General features: G+C 49.1%; 1 protein-coding gene across 1 annotated transcript; it reads right to left on the reverse strand.

Annotated features, from left to right (window-relative positions):
• Nucleotides 1-5,040: 5,040 nt before the first annotated feature.
• On the reverse strand, nt 5,041-18,075 carry LOC136303657 (spermatogenesis-associated protein 16-like). Its single transcript, XM_066207252.1, has 12 exons — nt 18,015-18,075; nt 15,961-16,214; nt 15,465-15,636; nt 13,464-13,609; nt 12,708-12,797; nt 12,210-12,294; nt 11,371-11,518; nt 10,855-10,995; nt 10,501-10,613; nt 8,348-8,512; nt 7,076-7,153; nt 5,041-5,411 (listed from the first exon to the last, which is right to left on the reverse strand). The coding sequence occupies exons 1-12, from the start codon at nt 18,051-18,053 to the stop codon at nt 5,205-5,207; spliced, it is 1,638 nt and encodes a 545-aa protein (XP_066063349.1). The 5' UTR covers nt 18,054-18,075; the 3' UTR covers nt 5,041-5,204.
• Nucleotides 18,076-20,229: the final 2,154 nt, after the last annotated feature.

The raw sequence follows: 20,229 nt of genomic DNA on the forward strand, positions 1-20,229 counted from the left end.
AGCTTTATTAAACCTCAACAAACACAACAAAGGACTGAATAAGGAGAAAGGACCAACCCAGACTGTCCAGTGGCAGCAATACAGAGGGGGGCAAAGGGGGCTGTAGAGAGAACTGGGGGTGTCCAAACAACAAACTACAATAACACAACCATACATCAACAGAACTTCTTTTAATGTACACACAGTATTCATCCGATAATTGTGAGAGCCAATCATCATACTACTCATCTCTAACAGTGAGGTAGGTGATGATGATGCGGTCCCAGTGCAGTGGCTGCTCTCACGAGCAGAGGATCACCCCATGGCAGAAGAAGCAGCTCTGGGCTGGGCTCTGGCAGCAGCAGGGAATTCCTTTCCCCAAGCAGCAGCTCTGACCTTCCTCCTCTTGAGAGGAATGACAGACTTGTCTTTACAAACAAGCAGTGGATCTGCTGGTAGATAAAACCAGCACTGAGAGATGAAAGAAACAATGGGGAGGATTCCACTGATTGATGAATGGAAAAGAAGATATTTGCCTTTACAAACAAACTGTGTGTTTGCTGATAAATGAAATTGGATATTGAAAGATGAAAGAAACAATGGGGGAAACCCCATAAATTCTGTAAGAATTAAAAATTAAAAGGGAGGTTATACATTCAAGGGGAATTTTAGGTATTAGGCACTCCGGGAAGTCTGTAACTCTCAAGTACCTCAGCCAATGGAGAAAGAGAGAGGGAAATGCGGCCGGGAAATGAGGATAAATAGGAGGCTGCGTCCTCCAAAATTTGAGGGACCCCAGGGGGAATTCCTCATGGTCTCTCCCTTTATTCGAATAAGGAAAAAGGATTCCTCTGTCTCCTTTTTGGACAGAAACCTCTGATGTTTGTGGAATAATTTTCCTAACACTCTGAAGCCAAGAGAGAGAGAGCCAGCAGCTGCCCCAGCCCCATCTTTTACCTGCCCGATTCTCTTGATATCTCTGCCCCTCAAAAAGAAATTCTTAAGTAAAAGAAGTGCAACCAGATGCTCTCTTCCCCTGAGCTTGATCACTTCTTTCATTTTCTTAAGTGCCCAGTTGTTAGTGTTTCCTAGCAAGAAATGGGAAAAAAAATCTATAAAAAGGAACAAAAGGAAGAAAACCCAAACATTTACACCCTAAAAAACATGCCCCATCCAATTGTTTCTTCTGGTGACATTGAACAAAGCTAAGATGATCCTTGGAAGTCTTTCCCAGCCTAAATAATTTCCATCTTTATCCCATCAAAACACCAAGAACTGGGGTAAAAAATAAAGAAACAAAGAGATCTAAAGCTGCACCATTTTACTGGGAGTTTGAGGTGAATTTGGGATTCAGAGGAGTCTTCAGGAGGATTTGGGTGTTGTAGGGCTGTAAAGCCAGGCAGATGGGGCTACAGTCTCCTAGTTGTGCTGGCAGAACGTGTCCCCCTGAGCCCGGCTGTTCTCCAGGAATTCTGGTTGTCTGTCCCAGTCCCTGGCCTGGGTCTCCCCATCCAGGGTGTCCCCCCCACAAGTGCCCAAATCGCTGCTGAAGTGCCCGAGCTGCTCCTGGCTGGGGATGTTCCTGTGCACCAACCTCTCCTGGTCGGTGCCATTTGGGGACTGGGAGGGGTATTAGGGACTCCTGGGAGCACTGGGAGGAGGTTTGGGGGGCTTTTGGGACAGTCTGTGAGGGGGTTTTGGTGGTCGTGGCCAGGCTGTGTGGCTTGGAGAGAATTTGGGGGAGATGGAAAGGGGTTTTGGTGGCTTTTAGGGCTATTTATATTGCAGGGAGTGTTTGGGGGAGTCCTGGCCAGGGCCTGTGGGGTGGTTTGAGGTGTCTGGGAGTGTCTGTGGGGCTGGGAGGGGGTTTTAGGGCAGATGTGACTCCCCCCCAGACCCCCAAAGCTGCCAGCAGGCAGCCTCAGTGGCCAGCAGCACCCCAGACACAGCCCGCAGCCACAGGCACATCCAGCTGCTCCTCAAGGTGCCAAGCGGGGCACACAGACACACCCCGGCACAAGAGGAGCCACATTCAGCTGCTCCTGAGTCCCCACGGAAGGAATAAGAGCTTGACTCAGCCAATATATCAAGCAACAATCGATTTATTAATTCGGTAATTCAAACGATAAAATGTGAGCAAAGCAGCGTGCTGGGTACAGTGGGGGGGTTTCCCCTCCAGCTGCACACCGAATGCTGGTTTTTGCTGGTATTTTTTTTGTGGTTTCCTCCTAGTTTCTATTTGTGAAGTCTGATTTCCATATCCCATTGTGATCAGTTCCTATTGCTGACGTCGAATTTCTATCACCCCAAGGTTGTAAATTAGTGATGGTGATGTGCAGTTTCCCGTGCCCAGAATCATACGTCGGTGATGGTGAGGCCCAGCTCCTCTTTCCAGGGCCATAAATCAGTGATGGTGATGTTTGGCTTCCCCTCCCAACATCATGCATCTGTGATGATGGGGTCCAGTTTTCCTTTCCAGGACCCTCAATTTTTTTAAATTTTTTTTTTTCCTTAAGATAAGCTCACTTCCTTCTTTTATTTAGGTGATTACCACTTTTTTAAATCCTAAAGCTGTAGTTCAAAACCTCTCACTACAAAGCAGCTCAAAGCTTACAATAATTTTGTTTCAAAGCAAATAATAATACTTATGCATTCTTCTATCCTACATGCTAAAGGCCTAAAAAAACCCTTAAAACTTATATTGTGAGAACGTTAAAACTCACATTATTCACTTATAAGCATGCAAAATATTTGTCCAAAAGCCTCTTTCCATGCTTTTTTTCCATTTGTTTATTAAAACTCATTTTTATAACTGTCCCGTGGCCTCATTCGACATATTTCACAACAACTACACCGGCCACCTTTTTTGTTTTACCTGAGAGGAAGCACAACCCCACGTTTCACACCCACAGCGGGGCTGCCCCTGTGCTCCTGCAGGCCTGCACAGCTCTTTCCTCTTTCCTGGCACAAAATCCCCTCGGGCAGCTTCCCTGGAGCCCTCTGGGACTGCTACCCGGGGTCTCAGCACCTTAGACGTCTGTGAGCCAAAGACTCCAGGAGGTACCTGGGAGGAGTCTCAGGAAGATCCTGGAGGATGCAGGTTCACTGCAAAAGCAGAAATTGATCAAGGTCAGCTTTCCTGGAGCAATCTGGGGCTGCCAGACAGGATTTGTTGTCCTGAAACTGGAGGCTGAGACTGAGCGATGCCTGGGAACAATGTCAGGTTGATTCACAGAAGATCCAGTTTCCAAAAATCATCTCAGGTACCTGCCTTGGAGCTGTTATAGATACATACTATAAAGTTGGCTTTTCACAAATACTAAAATGAATGCTACATGTATAACGTGGGAAGGTTTTACTGTATTCATCTAGTTTCTTTTATTATTAAAAGGGTTTAGAAATGGTGATGTGATGAATGTGTCTATTTTTTGCGGGGGTTGTGGCATAGTGTTAAAAGTAAAGACCGTTTTTATAACATCTAAACTGGCTAAACCAGGAGGATGAAGAGGGTCCTCCGGCATTCCTGAATTATCCAGATGAAGACAGTGGTGAATCAAAGCTCCAAGAAGGAATTTATTGAACCTGTGCTAGCAGAGGAATGGAGCCACTCGCAGAAGGGTCTGCAAGATAAAATGGTTCGGGGGGAGTTAAAACTGAACAGAGAGAATTCAAACTCAAGAGGAATGTTTGAATCATGCACTAGGATCTATTGAATGTGTAACAATTCTGTATCCTAATTGTCTTTTTATTAAACTTCTTAAATTTTACCAAGAAAGCAAACCTCGTTTTTCACACCCTCTTGCTGTGTTTCTGTTTTGCCTTCTCCTGTTCCCCTCCTGTTGTGTTTCTTTTTCACTTTCTCCTGTTCCCCTCTTGTTGTGTCCCTGCCCTTGCAGCTCCCGCAGCCTCCAGGGCCACTTTTCCCCTTCGGGTGGTCCCGATGACTCAGGGAAAGGGTGTGGGAAACGGATTTGTAGAGAATTCTCAAAGCCTGACGGAAGGCTCACACAGTATATGTGTCTGTATGCAAACTCTGAGATAAGAAATGCTGACTTAGAAATGCCATGGAATAGGACGGACGTTGTTGAGAGAGAAATGGAACTGGAAACAAGTTTCAAATGATGGCCTTGCAAATAAGACTGGATACTTTGGAGAAATAAAACTTTGAAAGATGCATTGTAGTAGGACCCACGAGGAGTAATTTTGGATGATTGGCTTTAAGGCATTACAGCATTGTGTGGCAAAAGCTGACAGGCCAAAAAACCCTTATAATGTGTTGTAATTAGGAAATAGTTTGGCTCCTGATTCTGATGGCAATAATTATAACATCTGTACTGTCTCACCCTTCACACGAGACTGAAAATGGAATAAAAGTTTTTAAAACGCCTCTCAGCTGCCCCATCTCTGGGTCAGAAAAGGGATAATGTGACAAAATCCTCTGCCCAGCTTAGGATGGAGGGGTCCCCGTGTCCAGAGCTGCTCGGGCCAGCAGGACAGGACTGAGCGTGGACACAGGATATGCCCAGAGCACAAGGCTGGTGTTGCTGGTAATGTTAAATTAAATACAGCCTAGTAAGATTTCACACAACTGAATAAAATCTAAATTGAAACTCGTACAACTCACATTTTATACCGTTCAGTACCGTTTACTACAACTGACATTTAAACAAATGCAGCTTAAAAGTTTACAACATTAATTGCAATTTAAATTGAAATTCATACAACTTAAAATTAATACAAGCAAATCTAACTTACTGGAATGTAAGCCTTATTTCATATAACTTAAAGTTAATGCAAGTAAATACTATTTAAATTTAAACTGATACAACTTAGTTTTATGCAATTAAACAATAGTTAATAGAATTTAAATTCACATAACCTAAAGTTAATGCAACTAAATACCGTTCAATACCATTGAAAGTAATACAACTTAAATTTACACAACTAAATACAGTTTAATACAATAGCAATTTAAACTTATACAATTTAAAATTACTACAAGTAAATACAAATGAATGCAATCTGAATTTAAATTTGCAAACTAAAGTTAATGCCACTAAATACTACGTAATACCACTTAAATTTAAAATACAAGTTATATTTATACAGTCAAATATAATTGACTACAATTTAAATTTACATTAATACAACTTCAAGTTAATACAATGTAAAATGAGATTACCATCTATCAGATTGGTATCAACAGCTACAAAATGCCTACAAAGTCAACTTTTTGCAAAAACTATGCGTCTTTTTTTGGGCCCTGTGGCCAAGCTTTCTGGGTTGGGAATGAACATGTTTGTATTTTTCAGTCTCAAATATTTCTGTCCCTTTGGAGTCCGGTTGATGTTTTCCCTTCCGGGTGTTTGCACGTGTGGGGTGCTTAAGAAATACTCTTCTCCCTCCCTCAGGTACTCTTCGATTAGTGCCACCTGCAATCCCAAAGAAGTGGTGTCACAAGCAAGTCCATTTGCTTCCATAAAAACTTTCAAAGCCGCTGCAGTTCGTTTGTTTCAAAACTGATAGCACTTAGAAACAAAAATACACAGAGGCTCCTCTTGGACAACTGGTGGCAGCAGTGATACCCGAGTTTGTCGTTATTTTTGTTTTCTCCATTTCTGTTTGGATTCAATTCCTTCATTGCTGTGGAACAGACTCCCTTCACACAGAGCTCTGCTCTACAGACCCTGCATCGTGGGAGGATCTAAAGAATCAATCTGCCCCTTGCATTTAAAGCTGAAATAATTAAAAATAAAAATAAAAAAACTCCTGCTCTGCCATGCTGACAGGCATTCAGTGAAGTGTGGCTTCTTCAGGCACAGCACAAAGCAAATCAGTCTGAGTGTGGCTTCCTCTTGTACAGATCCATGTCCTGAGCTGTCCCCAAAGTGTCCTCAGCCCTGGCCTGACCTGGAGCTGTGCAGATGCTCTGGCCGTGCTTTGGGTCAGCCAGGGGGTGTGTTTTTGACAGAGGCAAGCAGGAAAGTTTCTGCACCGTTCCATCTGCTGCCCTGGGGCACCCAGGGCTCAAAGAGTCTGGGAGAGAAGCTCTGCCTCCTCCTCCTCCTCCTGGTGCCCATGGAGCTGCCCAGGGGGACCTGTTCAGGGGATGGGCTGCACATTGCACCGTGCACGAGGCCACGGGAAAGGGTTTTCTGCTGTGCTGCTGAAGCTCGAGGGGCACCTGTGCCTGGGCTTTGGCTCCTCTGCTGCCAAAAGATCCACTGGCACAGGAGCACGGGGAGCTTGGGGCTCTCCAAAGAGCCTCGTGGGGCGGCTCTGCTGTGATGTGCTCGGCACAGAAACGTGCAGAGGAGCAGAGAGAGCGTTTCTGATGCCAGCCTTGTCTTGAAGACGTTGAAAGAAAAGCCTTGGAAGTCCTCAGCTAGTATATGGGAAGTCTGGGGAAGACTGATCCCATAGTGCTTGGCCCTATTAACCACAACCACCGAGCCCGCAGGACCCTTCAGCCAGAGACCAAATTAAAGTGTCTGCACGACTTTCCTCCTCTGTTAAACGTGCCTGTTCTGTTTTGGGGGCAGTGCTGGTCTCTGCATGAGCACCAAGGGCAGAAAGAGGAAGGAAAATGGGTCCCAGGTGGTGGGTGGGGTGTGGAGTGAGGGCAAAGGGGACACCAGAACAGCAGCAGGATTTACGGCAGCTCCTTTAGGGCCATCCAGCAGCGTCTGCGCTGCTGGGGATGCCACCAGCAAGCAGCAGAGGAATGATGTCCCTACCCGGAACTGCTGTTTGGCACGGTCTGCCTGTGCTTTTCATATATATAGAACAGGAGTGGGCTCCAGCCCCCCGAATTAGAACTGATCTGGCACATCAGGTGCTGACATGACTGCGCTGCTGCTGGTGCCGCGGCAGCGATGGTGTTTGCACGGCAGGGATGCAGCCGGACCCTCGCTGGCTCCCAGGCGAATCAGACACGTCTCCCTACGGCTGCTGCCTGAGCCCAGGCACGGGTCAGGATTCACCTGCTCTGGTTTCACCTGCTCTGGTTTCACCCTGGCACCTCCTGTCTTTTCTGCCGTTTGAACAGACCAGGCTCAGGGACATTTCCTGCCCTTTGCTGCAGGCTGTTTGTTACCTTCTGTATTTTAGCCCACGCACGCTCTCCAGGTCCTCCTGCCAGGATGTCCACGGCGTCTGCCATCAGTGACTGCAGCTGTGGCACCGGGACACAAACAATCAGTGTGGAATTCACAGAGAAATCATTTCTCTGAACACACAAAGTAAACCCGAATTCAAATCCTTGAATGATGATTTTGCGACTCATTTTTCACACACTGAGCACGGCCAACTCATCTTTGTTTCAGCCCTTGCACTGCATTCTTGTAGATTTGAAATACCTTTATTGCCTCTACTCTTAATTCAGAGACAGAGAGACACGGGTTGGATCCAGGGTGTCCTGCCCTTTAACATCAGTGTTTAGGAACAAACTGGGGAAAACTGGTACTTGAGACCTGTGCTGTTGGTGCTCTCTAAAAAAATTATCTTCCAAAACGTTGGGTTAAGTTAAAGGGAATCCAAACGAAAAGTTTTTGGAGTCTCTTCACAAGCATTTTACTTGTGACAAAGAATTAAGATCTACTGGCACCGTGTCTGTAGGTACCAGCATCCCTGGGTGTGCTCAAGGCAGAAGGCTTGAGGCATCCCTTCAGGGGAGGTGAGGAGACACCACCTGGCCACTGATCCACAGCAAGGAGATGCTCCCCCCTCCTCTTTTTTCCCAACCCCCTTGGAAACCATCCCTTTTGACCTCGTTGGCTGCAGCACTCATCCCACTGCTGGCTCTGGCTGGAGCTGGGTTGGGTCTGCCAAGGGCCCAGTCCGTGTTTCTCAACAGCCTGACGGATTCTTCACCTCTGCAGCAAGTCTGACAAATTACCAGGAGCTGGCAGACAGGTTTGTTCCCAGACAGGGAGCATGTCTGTTAGATGCACCCAGCACAGAAAATCAGTTTTCCCTCCTTTCCCCCCCACCTCCTTCTCAGCTGTACCCCAGTTCAGGCTGTTTTGCTGCAGGTGCCTTCTGAGGTGTCAGAGGTGTCAAGGCAGCATGAGCTGAGTCATTGCTATCATGTTTCCAGACCAATTTGGAGAGGTTTTGGGGGCAGAGAAGGGATTTTCAATAGACAGTGACAGGTGAGTCCTGGTGGTTCTGTCAGTCACCCTTGCAGGTGATCAGCTCCTCCTCTGTCAAAGCACTGCAGGAGGATTTGAGAACCCTTTCAGGTCCCCACACTGGAAAAAGGACTTCCAGAGCACATGGCAACAGCACAGAACTCTGCCCTGGCCCTTCCTGCTCTCCCTCTCTCAGCCTGCAGAGGCCAAAACAAGTGTTGGAAATCAAAACCTACCAGCTGGCCATCCTCCTGAGAGACTCTCTGCAGGTAGGGAACAGTGGCCAGCTCAGCCATGGCCTGGGTCATCACCTGGGCGTGTTCCTCCCCTCTCTGCAGGTGGCTGAGCAGGCTGGCATGGTGGAACTTCTCAATGGCCCGTGCACAGGGGCCACGCTCATCCTGTGTGCCCAGAAAAAAGAGGAGGTGAGAGGAGAGGCACAGGGAGCACCCTGATCCTCGGTGTCCTGTGCCTCCAGGCTTCTCATCTGTGTTGGCTGGTCCTGCTGTCAGCAGTGAGCCAGCCAGCGCCTTTCAGACCATGCTGCTGGGACAGCCTTCAGAGAGGCAGCAAAAAGACTTTCTTGCCACGAGCTCTCTAGGAAGACTAGGAAAATAAAGATGTCATCGTGATAGATGGGAAGGGGAGACAGCAGATAACAAACACCAACACAATTTTCTCCTTTGGAAGGGGTTTTTCCATCACCCCCTCCACTGAATGTCACCTGACTTTCCTGGACGGCTTTTCCAGCCTCGGGAAAGCATGCAGGCTGTCAGCTCATGGTTTGGGTGCAGACCAATCCATGGTTTCAAAGACAGACCCTGGAGGAACTGAAACCTGCAGAGGTGGTCTCTGGCCTCCAGGCAGCAGGACCATGGCCGGTTTGGAGCATGTTCCAGCTTTCCTTTCCTATCTCAGCCACAACAGAGTGTGTATAAATGATGTTCTGAACTCCAGGCTGTGTGGCTGCAAAACCGGGGGGGCAGAATTGACTTCTCTTAAGTGGTGCCATGGTTGAATGAGCTTGGGTTCAGCACTGAGTGGGTTTGGTCAAAACCAGCCTGAGCAGAACAAATTAGATCGCATGTTTGCATCCACAAATGAGGAAGAGGGCAGCAGAAAGAAGTGTTTGTTCTGTTAAACCCCAAATATATTATTTTTTCCTATCCAAGTAAGTGGTAGTGCTTGAGTCTGTAGCTGAAGTTTGGCCATTTTTAATTTAGCTGATGTGTGATGGAAATAATGTGGAATCATGTTTGTGGCTTGAAGACAATTGTGGAGTACTTTAAAGGAAAAAAAAGTGGCCCAAAAATCTCTGTCAGGGCCATAAAGAGATGTCAGTCCCCATCAGCAGAGCAGCTCTGGCTCTGTGCCCATCTCTGTTGCCAGGTTGGACTGGCACTGCCATCTGCTCATGGGTCAGAGGTTTGGTCTTGCTGGGATCACTGAACGCTCTGAAAGCTGAAGGGAACGGGAATGTGTTTCCTCTGACTATGGACATGGACCTGGCAGCTGTTTGTTCCAACTGAGTGACTCTCTCTTCTCCCCTGGGGCTTTCCTCCTCTCCGTGGCAGCTCCCACACTGATCCCTGAGGCTGGTTATGAACCCCTGGTTCAGCCCAGTTCCCTGTCCTGGCTGCTGTGGACGTGGCACCAGGGCAGCCCCTGCCCGGACCCCGGGGCTGCTGTGCCAACCTCCTTGGGGAAAAGGTCAGTTGGCTGCTGCCTTCTGTGCTGCTGGGGTCTCACCTGGCTTTTCTGCGAGGGCACTTGTGCTGCAGCAAGAACATTTAAATGTCAGAGGGGAGGTGTAAAGCTAGTGGAAAATACTGCTCTGCGGGAGCAGTGTAAATTCCTACAGTGGGGACTGGCTTGGGCAGCCCTAAGGCAGCACTCTGCTCTCATCTCTGACAGGATGCGTTCCTTTTCCCTGTGCCCTGGGAAGCAGATCTCTCTGCTTATCTCTGCTCGAACTGTGTGGTCCTGTTCCTCCAAATCCATTTACAGAAGAGGGGAGTCGTGGGGAATGCAAAACCTGCCTGATTTCAAAGTTTTTTCTCTTCCTGTTACTCTTTTGAGACTGCAGTAGTGGCAATAGAGGAATCTCATCTCCAAAAGCAAAGAGAGAATTGGGAGGGGTCAAAAATTTAAAAATTGCAGTTTTTCTGGGGCTTTCAGAAAGAGCAGGATTTTCTTGTGTTTCCAGTGTCCAACCCACACTCTGTTTGTAGGTGCAGCTTCTTGAAGTGCATCCAAGGGAATGCCCCCAGCAGGAACAGATCCTCTCCAGGGAGCATTTCCAGACCCTGGAGGAGCATGAGCAGCAGGAATTCCTCCCCAAAAGCACATGTCCCTCCCACACACCACATAACCGGAATGGGATATTCACCTTTATCTTGGTGCTTCCGATAAAAGCCAAGGCTGCCATGATCCTTTCCTCAGTGCTCTGCCAAAAGGTGTCGGCTTCTTCCTCCATGCTGGGACTGAAAGTTATTTTCTGGCCTAGGAAATGAAATCACAGAGCCACAGAGGCTTCGTTCATTCATCTCCATTTTCTTTAGGGGATCTGGCAGAATGTTGGATGAACTGCAGGAGGAGCGAAGAGGATGGGAAGAGCTGCCTGGGCTGTCAGGGCTGCTGCCACTGATGGAAATGGGTCCTGAGACACCCCTCACGACCTGATCTAGTAAGGATTGTGGGGGTCCCCCCTGAGCCAGGCCAGTTCTTCAGCAAGTTGGCACACCTGGAAAGACTGGCAGTTTTCGAGTTACAAACTTTTCCACGGTTTTACCAATCTCTCTGTTTCTGAAGCCAAGAGTCAGTAAGTACTGCTGGCCAGGGTGAGATTCAGCCTTCTCTGGCAACAGGTGAATTCCATAAGGATCTGCGTAGGGAAAGGAAAATAATTTCCACTGTCATATTTCTTTACAGCTGTAAGAGAAGTTACTTTTATGCAGGAAAGAAAAGGGAAGTCTAAGAAGGAGTGAAATGGTCTCCAGAAACCTTGCCAAAACACAGATGACAAAACCAACACATCCAGCTCTCACTGGGCTTTGAATCTTTGGGCTCTGCACCTGTCTGCATCAACAGTTTAAATTTTGCTGATGCCTGAGATAAATATATTCAGCCCAATTCCCCAGAGCAGCAGAAGTGTTTGAAGGCCAAGCAGCTCAAACTCTCCAACTGCCTCCAACCCTTTTGAATTCGGCTGCACAAACAGAATCCACAGTGCTTAAGGGCAGCTGAAACCTGCTGTTACCTGTAAATATGTGCTGCACATAATCAGGGTACTTCTCAGCAAAGGTTTTGTTGGCCTCCTTTATCTTGTCAGCCTTGTCCTCTTTCTCAAAAGGTGTGTACAGAGCAGAAAAAGAGTCTTCTCCACTGAGGGCTTCTTGAATCATAGCCTAAAAACGGGCAAAGAAATGATATGTTTCACCTTGGGTAAAGGCTAGTGAAAAAAAACCCAAACAAAACAACCAGGTGGTCTGGGTGGAGACTCCATGAGCCTCCATCTTCAAGCAGGAGACAGGGACAAGAGAAACTGTCGTTCAGATGGAGAGAAAAAATGATTCTGTGCTCTCTGAAAGCCTCATCATGAAGCCTTACGAAAAAAGGACACAGTCTCGAGGGAAACACAGGTTGGGTATTAGGAAAAAAGCTTTTCATGGAAAGAATAATAAAGGACTGGAGTCACCATCCCTGGGTGTGTTTAAAAAAAGACCGGACGTGGCACTCAGTGCAGTAGCCTAGCTGAGGTGTTGGGGCATGGGTTGGACTCGGTGATCTTGAAGGTCTCTTCCAACCCAGTCATTCTGTGATTCTGTGAATTCTGTGAAATGCCTCCAGCAGCCGTATCCAGCATTGTTGTGTCAGGGGAGGTTTAGGTTGGATATTAGCAACAAGTTCTTCCCCCGGAGGCTGTTTGGGCACCGGAACAGGCTCCCTGGGGAAGTGGTCACAGCACCAAGCCTGACAGAGCTCCAGGAGCAGCTGGACAACACTCCCAGGGACAGGGTGTGACTCTTGGGAACCAGGAGCTGGTCTGGGCGATCCTTGCGGGTCCCTCCCAGCTTGGCCCAGGCTGTCAGGTGTTACCTGCCAGTACAGCTGCAGGAGGTCACTGGTCTGCAGCCCCGCGCCGTCGGCCAGGACGTACAGACACTGCGCCACCATGGCGCTCCTGGGGACAAAGCAGAGAGTGGAGGGGACAGCCACAGGAGGGGACAGCCACAGGAGGGGACAGCCACAGGAGGGGCTCTGTGGCCAGGCTGAAAGGAGGTCCTGCTCAAAGAGTGTCAGCTGAGCTGAACACCAAAGCTCACACAGAACTCCCAGTCCTTGCCCAACTTTTAGACAAACATCAGCAAACGCATTTTTAAGCTCACCAAATTCTGCCAGAAAACAGTTGGGATTATTCACATTAATGTGAACTGGGGGGGCTGGAGCTCTGCTCTGCTGCCCCGGAGATCACACACGCAAAGCCAGGGCGAGGCTCCCAGAGATTTGGGAAAAGCCTGGCTCCTAGAGGATGTGTCACTGCTGCAAGGAAAGGGATGCAGAGGAGCCCTGTGGAAGCCCGAGCAGCAGAAGTACCTGGCGGCCTCTGAGTATCTGTGCAGGCAGCGAAAGCAAGCGGCTTGGCGCAGGTGATTGCAGAAGTGAGAGGGGTTCTGAATGATGCTCCTTGGGGAGAGAACAGGGATGGACAGGGTGAGACTGGGGTTTCTCAAAAGCTCCTGAGAATCAAGCGGTGCCTGAGGCAGACACTGTGTGCCTCAGCTCAGTGCTGCATCTCAAGCGTCAGGGGAACTCCCTCTCTCTTCCTCTCTCTCCAGCTGTGCTCAGTGAAGAAAACATTACTAAAAAATGTCACTTAAAGGTTCATTTCACTGTGGTTTTATCCTAAATGCAATTTCGTTAGAGGTTTGCGTATTGCTCCAGAAAAAAATGTTCCGGGGGTAATAGTCTCTCTTGCCTTTGGCATGTAAGTAACATAAACAAAACTGCTACAGCATCAGCTCTTGTTAACCCCCAGCTCCCCTGACAGGAGCAGCCGGTGTCTGGCCCATCTCCCCGGCAGCACTGTGCATCTGGAATGCATCAGAAGGTGAACCTGAGGTATTCTGAAATACTCTCTGTCCAAGGCAGAGGTGCAACGTGGGCAAAACTTGACCCTTCAACAGAGATGATCAGTCCGATCCGAACACCAGTGCCACGTGTAAGGTGTGTTTGCTTGATTCCTCTTTTCTCACTATCACACTGGTTCTTTCCGCACAGCATTTATTCCTAGCCTTAGCTTCAATTTGGATTTCAGTCTCAGCAGTGGATCTAATCTGTATCTCCTCTCACCTGTGTGCATGATGCAGAGCAAGGTCAGGCTGCCCCAGTTTTAAGTAGCAGATGATGAGCATTGACTCAATCCAACTGGAAAGCCTGGAAATATCATCTGGAGAGGACTTCAAGGGATCCTCTGGAGCGAAGCCTTTGCTGCAAAGCTGCACATGAAACAAAACCGTGATTTCCAAATATTAAAATACACCATTTGCTGGGTGGAAATGCTTTTTGTCACTGATCAGTGGAGAAAACTGACGTCTAATAGACTCTGCCTTTAACTAAAGTCAGCCTTACAAAAATCAGCACAGAGGACAGGAGCATCTTTCAGGGATGTTCTGGGGTTTTTGTTTCTGAGGAGAGCTGGATTTAGAGACTGCTGAGGTGTTGGAGTCCTAGAAACTTAGAATTTGGGGTTTTAGTGTATGGTAATACATGTGAGTCAAGATGGAGGATTTTGGCTGTTGTCTTTGTCCTTCTTCACCTTCTTCTTCCTTCTTCTTCATGGGTTTAGGTGGTTTTCTGTAATTGGGTGAAAAAGGTCTACATTGCAGGCCTTGAGTGGTCACTATTGGATCAAAAACATAAATAATATAGTGTCACCTTGGTACTGGGTAATTATCATTTAAAAGGCCTCGGAAGGAGTTAGAAGCACTCCATTGTACCTCGTTTTCCTGGCGTGCTAGTTGTGCCTCACAGTGTGTGAGTCTGTAAATACTGTAAATTGATAAGATATAATGAACAGTCCAAGTCCACACTCAGTCCTTCGTTTCCCATGTATTCATCCTGACCTTGGCAAGAGAAAAAAGAAGCCTAAACCCTTACACTGAGGAGCACCAGCCCTACAATTCTGTGATGTCCCAATCCCTCTGTCTGCAATCCCAGGGATTAATTCCTTCATCCATTTTCCTGGTATGTTCATTCGCCAGCTTTTCCTCATAGGAGGAGACAAAGTCCTCCTCTCTTCTTAAGTGACCCGTGGTGCTGCCTCTACCACAGCTCATATCAGAATACAGGGGGCAAAAAAGCCCTTAAGGAAGATGACACTTTGTCATTTTACTCACTGACTGCTATAGTATTTATTGATTAAGAAATTACTTCACTATTGCAGGGGAAAAAAATTAAGAATAGGATATTTTCTTGTGAACTGGGAATCTCTAATATTTGACAAATGTTTTCGAATCAAGTTTGGCAGAACAGTGCTAAAGAAACATGCAGTGCCCTGCTCAGAGTTTCAAGTGCCTGGCTGAAGGGATTGCAGTCAGAGTGGAGAGAAAACATTCGCTGAGGCAGAGTGAAAACTCCCCAGTTATTGACAGGGCATTTGTTGCTAATAGAGCTAAGATTAAAAAGAGAAGCTTTTTTTTTCCCCCCTCACTCTATGGGACTTCAATTTCCTCCACACATTAATACAGTTAATAACTGGAGAAAAATACGAAATCACCTGACATTCTTTAGTTCAGCCCAACACTTCCCCCCTTCTGTGGCTTATTTATAACTCCAGTTTTCAGTTTTCAGGATTTCTCCCCAACCCCAGGCACTCCAGGCTGCTGCTCCTGGTTCCCTTTGCTATTCCTGCCCCAGGGAGAGCGGGGACAGCCCTGGCTTTGCCCTGCAGGTCACACCCGTGCCCCAGCCGTGGCTTTGCCGTGGGGTCACAGCCCTTTAGCCCCGTACTGGGGGAGCTTACAGTGGTCAGAAAATAGATTTTAGGCTCCAGGCAGTGCCTCGAAGCCTGTGGGAGAGCCAAGGACAAAACTCTCTCAGTCTGGCCTGGGAAATCGTGAGGAGGAACCCGAAACAATCCCTGTAGATATCCTCCTCCTGACACCTGGTGTTTTCCCAACTTATTCACTGGTAGAGACGTTAGCAAAAAGGTGGTGCCCTAAAGGAGCGATCCTATTCATTATACCCAAACACTGTATAAAAAGAACCTGTCCTTCAATCAACTTTGCTGTAGTGCCCTCTGAAGAAGTCGGAGTTCTACACGAGCCGTCCTGAATCGCACCGATACCGTACCTCCAGCGCCGCGGAGAACTTGGCGGCGGCTGCTGCGAACTCCCCTTGCCGGCACCGGGCGCTGCCTTCCCGCAGGGCCGCCTGGAGCCCCGCGCCAGCGCCGAGCCCGCGGCTGTCCTCCCGGGCTTGGCCAGGAGCCCGAGCTGCTGCCGCTGGCACCGCCGCTGGCACCACTGCTGGCACCGCCGCTGGCACCGCTGCTGCTGGCACCGCCGCTGGCACCGCCGCTGGCACCGCTGCTGGCACCGCTGCTGCTGGCACCGCCGCTGGCACCGCCGCTGGCACCGCCGCTGGCACCGCCGCTGGCACTGCTGCTGCTGGCACCGCCACTGGCACCGCTGCTGGCACCGCCGGTGGCACCGCCGCTGGCACCGCCGCTGGCACCGCTGCTGGCACTGCTGCTGGCACCGCCGCTGGCACCGCCGCTGGCACCGCTGCTGGCACTGCTGCTGCTGGCACCGCTGCTGGCACCGCCGCTGGCACCGCTACTAGCACTGCCGGCACCACCGGCTCGCCGGAGCCGAACTCCGTGTCCGCCTCGTCAGCGCAGATCAGCTCCGCTTCTATTTCCCGGAGCCTGGCGGGAGGGATGTGAAGCGGCGAGCCCGGGAATGTCCCTGTGCCGCTCTCTGCCCGTGTTTCTGCTCTCGTCCCGGGCGCTTTCCCATGGCTTCTTGCTTTTCGTTTGCGTCTCGCTCTGTCTGCGCCGCTCCGGGGTCGTTCTTTGTGTTCTTTTGCCTCCTGCCACGCCTGCAGGAGAGGGAGCGGGTGGTGAGGGGAGAATCGTGGGGTTTAAATTCATTGCAGAGAATCCCGGAATGGTTTGGGTTGGAAGGGACGTCAAGGATCATCTCATTCCATCTCCCTTCTGCTATCCCAGGCTGCTCCGAGCCCCGTCCAACACGGCCTGGGGCACTTGCAGGGCTCGGGGGCAGCCACAGCTTCTCCGGCCTCAGCACCCCCACAGCCCAGAGTTTCTCCCTAATATCCAATCTACATCTATTTCAGCTTAAAGCCGCTCCCCCTTGTCCCTGTCACAGCTTGCCTGCCTTTGTGAAATGTCCCAGGAGAGCTTCCTTTTGTTTCCAGAAGTGATTTCTGAAAATGCTTTACCATGGATTTTAGCACCAAACAAGATGACATGAAGGGGCAATGTGTTAAACGAAGAAAAGAAAAAAGAATGAAATGAAATGCAAGTGTCTGGGGAAAAAAAAAAAAAAAAAAGTCTTATCATAGTCTGGAATGGAGATCTAATGTTCCTTCTCTGCTTTATCCTGCTAAGAGGACGGCAGAGGTATTCCGTCCTATTCCAAAGTACCATCTGAAATGCCTCTTCTGCTCCCAACAAGAATGCGTGTTCATTCATGGAGCACCGATTTCAAAATCTGCTGAAACATATGAAATCTATTTCTACTCTGAGCACATTGCTTGTGCTGTGACTGTAAGAAATAAAATCCAAGTTTCTAAACTCAGTTAAAGAATTCTACTGTAAAGTGCCTTCTCTCAGTTAAAATACCGGTTCCCTTGTTATCTCGTACCTATTGAAGGGTCTCTTTTGTTAAATACCGTTTACCCCATACCGGCCTTTTTCCCGGTTAAAGGCTACTTATCGCATTATCTAGTACCTACTGAAAGGTCTGCTTTGTTAAATACTGTTTACCCCATACCCATTGTTATTGTAATGCTTTCCCTGTTCAATGCTATTTACCTCAAAGTCTCTTCCCTTAGAACTGTATTCTTCCCCGCCGAGTACCCATCCCTGCCCTGCCGCTTCCCCTGCCGCTTCTCTCCCCCGCCCTGGCCCTGCTGCCTCTGCCGCTTCCTGCCCTGCCGCTTCCCGCATGGCCACCAATGGCACCACCCGGTATGTAAATGAAGAAGACTCCCATGGACCTCAGCACCCAGAAGGAGAAGAAAAAAAAACCCTAAAAACAATGAGCCAACATGAAACCAAGGGCCAAGGTTAAAACCACTCTGGGTCGGCAGAACCATAGAGCACCTCAGCAATCAGAACTGGATTCCACCTCGTCACCATAACTTCAACAGCACTCGACCAGACTGGCATCTCTAGACCAGGAGACCAACGCCATTTTTCCCGGAGTTTCGTCCAAAAAACTTTCACGGGAACGGAAAACCCAGCTCTGCTCTGCGGCAAAGCTGAACGCCTCCTCCCCTGCGTCGTTCACAGCCCCACGAGTCCCCCCCCACCTACAGGTGATCTTAATAAAAGAATTTTAAAGGAGCTGGTCTCCCTGCCCGTCCTTATCGGTGACTACAGTGAAATTAAACAGCACCATCAGAGATCAGGTTCCTGTTCTCTTTGTTCGTGTTCCCCGTCAAAAGTGTTGTTAAACCAACCAGACAGAGAAAAGAAGTCTCCTTTGGGGTAAAATGGGCGCCCAGAAATGAGGCACAGAGAAATGAAACCCACTCAGGGCTGGACAGGAGAGCCACGGCCGAGCAGCTTCCCCCTTGCAGGGTTCTTGCAGTTCCCTTCCCGAAGTTCCACCTCAAAAGGGTCCTGAGGCAGCTCGGCACAGCTGTACTCACCTCTGGGGCTCTTGAGGAAGGTTCCTGTTGAAGGAACATGTGGGAAAGGATCTGCTGGCTCAGACCAAGCTCCTGGGCCACCTGGAAGAACACAGGGATGAGCACACTCAGGTTTGCATGGCTGTCCCTGAGGACGCTGGTCCTAAATGGTCCCTAAATGTTTTCCCAGCCTACCCCAGCTGAGGAATTCCAGCTCGGGTCTTCCTCCCCTCCCTGGGAATCCTTTCAACCCCAGAGTTTGAAAATGGAACAAGCAACCTGCAGGAAAATATCTTACCTGATGAGAACACCAGGAGGGAAGTTGTTCAGAGCCCCATCCAGCCTGGCCTGGAACACTTCCAGGGCAACCTCTGTTTGCTCTGGGCAACCTGTGCCAGGGCTTCCCCACCCTCCTCACCATTCCTCCTCCAGGGAGGAATTTCTTCCCCAGGTCCAGTCGATCCCTGCCCTTTCTCAGTTGGAAGCCATTCCCCCTTGTGCTGTCCCTGCAGATCCTTGTCCAAAGTCCCTCCCCAAGTTCCTTTAGGGAACTCTCCCTGAGTTCCTTCAGGGGCTGGAAGGAGCTCTAAGATCTCTCCTGAGCCCTCTTCAGGCAGTGGTCTCAGCTCTCGCAGCCTTTCCCATGGCAGAAGTGCTCCAGCCCCCGGAGCACCCTCTGACCCTCCCTGCGGGCTCCTCTGGGCCACGAGCAATCATCTGGGAGGGGACTGGGAGAAACCCAGCGCGGCGTCTGGGCAGCGCTGAGGCTGGGCTGTAAACTGGGGTGCTGGGGATGCAGCGAAGAGCTGCTCCCTCGTTAGTGCCCGCACTGACGGAGGAGATGTGAGGCCTTGGCATGGCCAGGAGCCCCCGCTCCCTGCCAGGCTCGTCCCCACGGCCAGCACCAAAGCTGCTGCCGGCTCCAGAACAGCCCCGGGAATGCCCCGTTGTTCCCAAAGGGAAGCGGCTGTTCCCCGTGGGACAGCCCAGGCCCACGAGGCCCCTCGGGGCCCGGCACAGGGGGAGCTGCCCCTTCCCCACCCACCTGCCGGGGCTCCATGGCTGTTCTGGCAGCTGCCGGGTTGCAGTTACACACCCGGGGCGGTTGGAGAGCCCTGCCCCGGCCCAACTGCCCCGGCCCAACTGCCCCAGACCCTGCCCAGGCCCGGCCAGCCCGACACTGTTAGGAAAATTAATCCACAAACGCCAGAGGTTTATGTCCAAAAAGGAGACTAAGGAGTCCTTTTACTGTATTCAGATTAAGGGAGAGGCCATGGGGCATTCCCCCTGGGCTCCCTCAAATTTTGGAGGACGCAGCCTCCTGTTTTATCCTCATTTCCCGGCCGCATTTCCCTCTCTCTTTCTCCATTGGCTGAGGTACTTAAGAGTTACAGACTTCCCGGAGTGCCTAATACCTAAAATTCCCCTTGAATGTATAAGCCCCCTTTTAATTTTTAATTCTTACGGAATTTATGGGTTTCCCCCATTGTTTCTTTCCTCTTTCAATATCCAGTTTCATTTATCAGCAAACATACAGTTTGTTTGTAATGGCAAATATCTTCTTTTCCATTCATCAATCAGTGGAATCCTCCCCATTGTTTCTTTCATCTCTCAGTGCTGGTTTTATCTACCAGAAGATCCTCCACTGCTAGTTTGTAAAGACAAGTCTGTCATTCCTCTTGTTATAAATGCATATTAGAAAGTGGGCTTTTCACAAATATTAAAATGACCATTATCTGTATAATTATACTGTATTGTGTTTTATTAATAGAGTTTAGAAAGGTGATGAATGTATTTTCTGATTGTGACATAGGGTGAATAGTAAAAAGACTAGGTTTTTTTTCTCTTTGTAATATCTGAACTGACCAAACCAGAAGATGCAGAGAGAGAAGATCCTTCTACATTGCTGAAATTGATAAGACCGAGACAGTGGTGAAACAAAGGCTACAAGAGAGAGTTCATTGATCTTCTGGTATCAGAAAAACTCCCAGGCACCAACAAGGACTTCTATCTAATAAAATGATAATTTAGTACAGTGGGGCAAGTTTCGAAGGAAGGGGGGCCAAAAACCAAAAGGACATCTGGACTCAAAAGAATGTTTGAAAAAAACCGCATATGTAAAAGGTTAATCCTTAAAAACAAGGATTTTGAAGGAGTGAGTGTCCTTTTCCGGGGAGGCACCCTCGGCCGAGATACCTTTGCTTTCCTGTCTCCTAAACTGTCTATTTTTTTTTTT

Source organism: Chamaea fasciata, unplaced genomic scaffold (genome assembly GCF_029207755.1).
Source record: "Chamaea fasciata isolate MVZ Bird 193981 ecotype frontalis unplaced genomic scaffold, bChaFas1.0.hap1 SCAF_40, whole genome shotgun sequence".
NCBI lineage: Eukaryota > Metazoa > Chordata > Aves > Passeriformes > Sylviidae > Chamaea > Chamaea fasciata.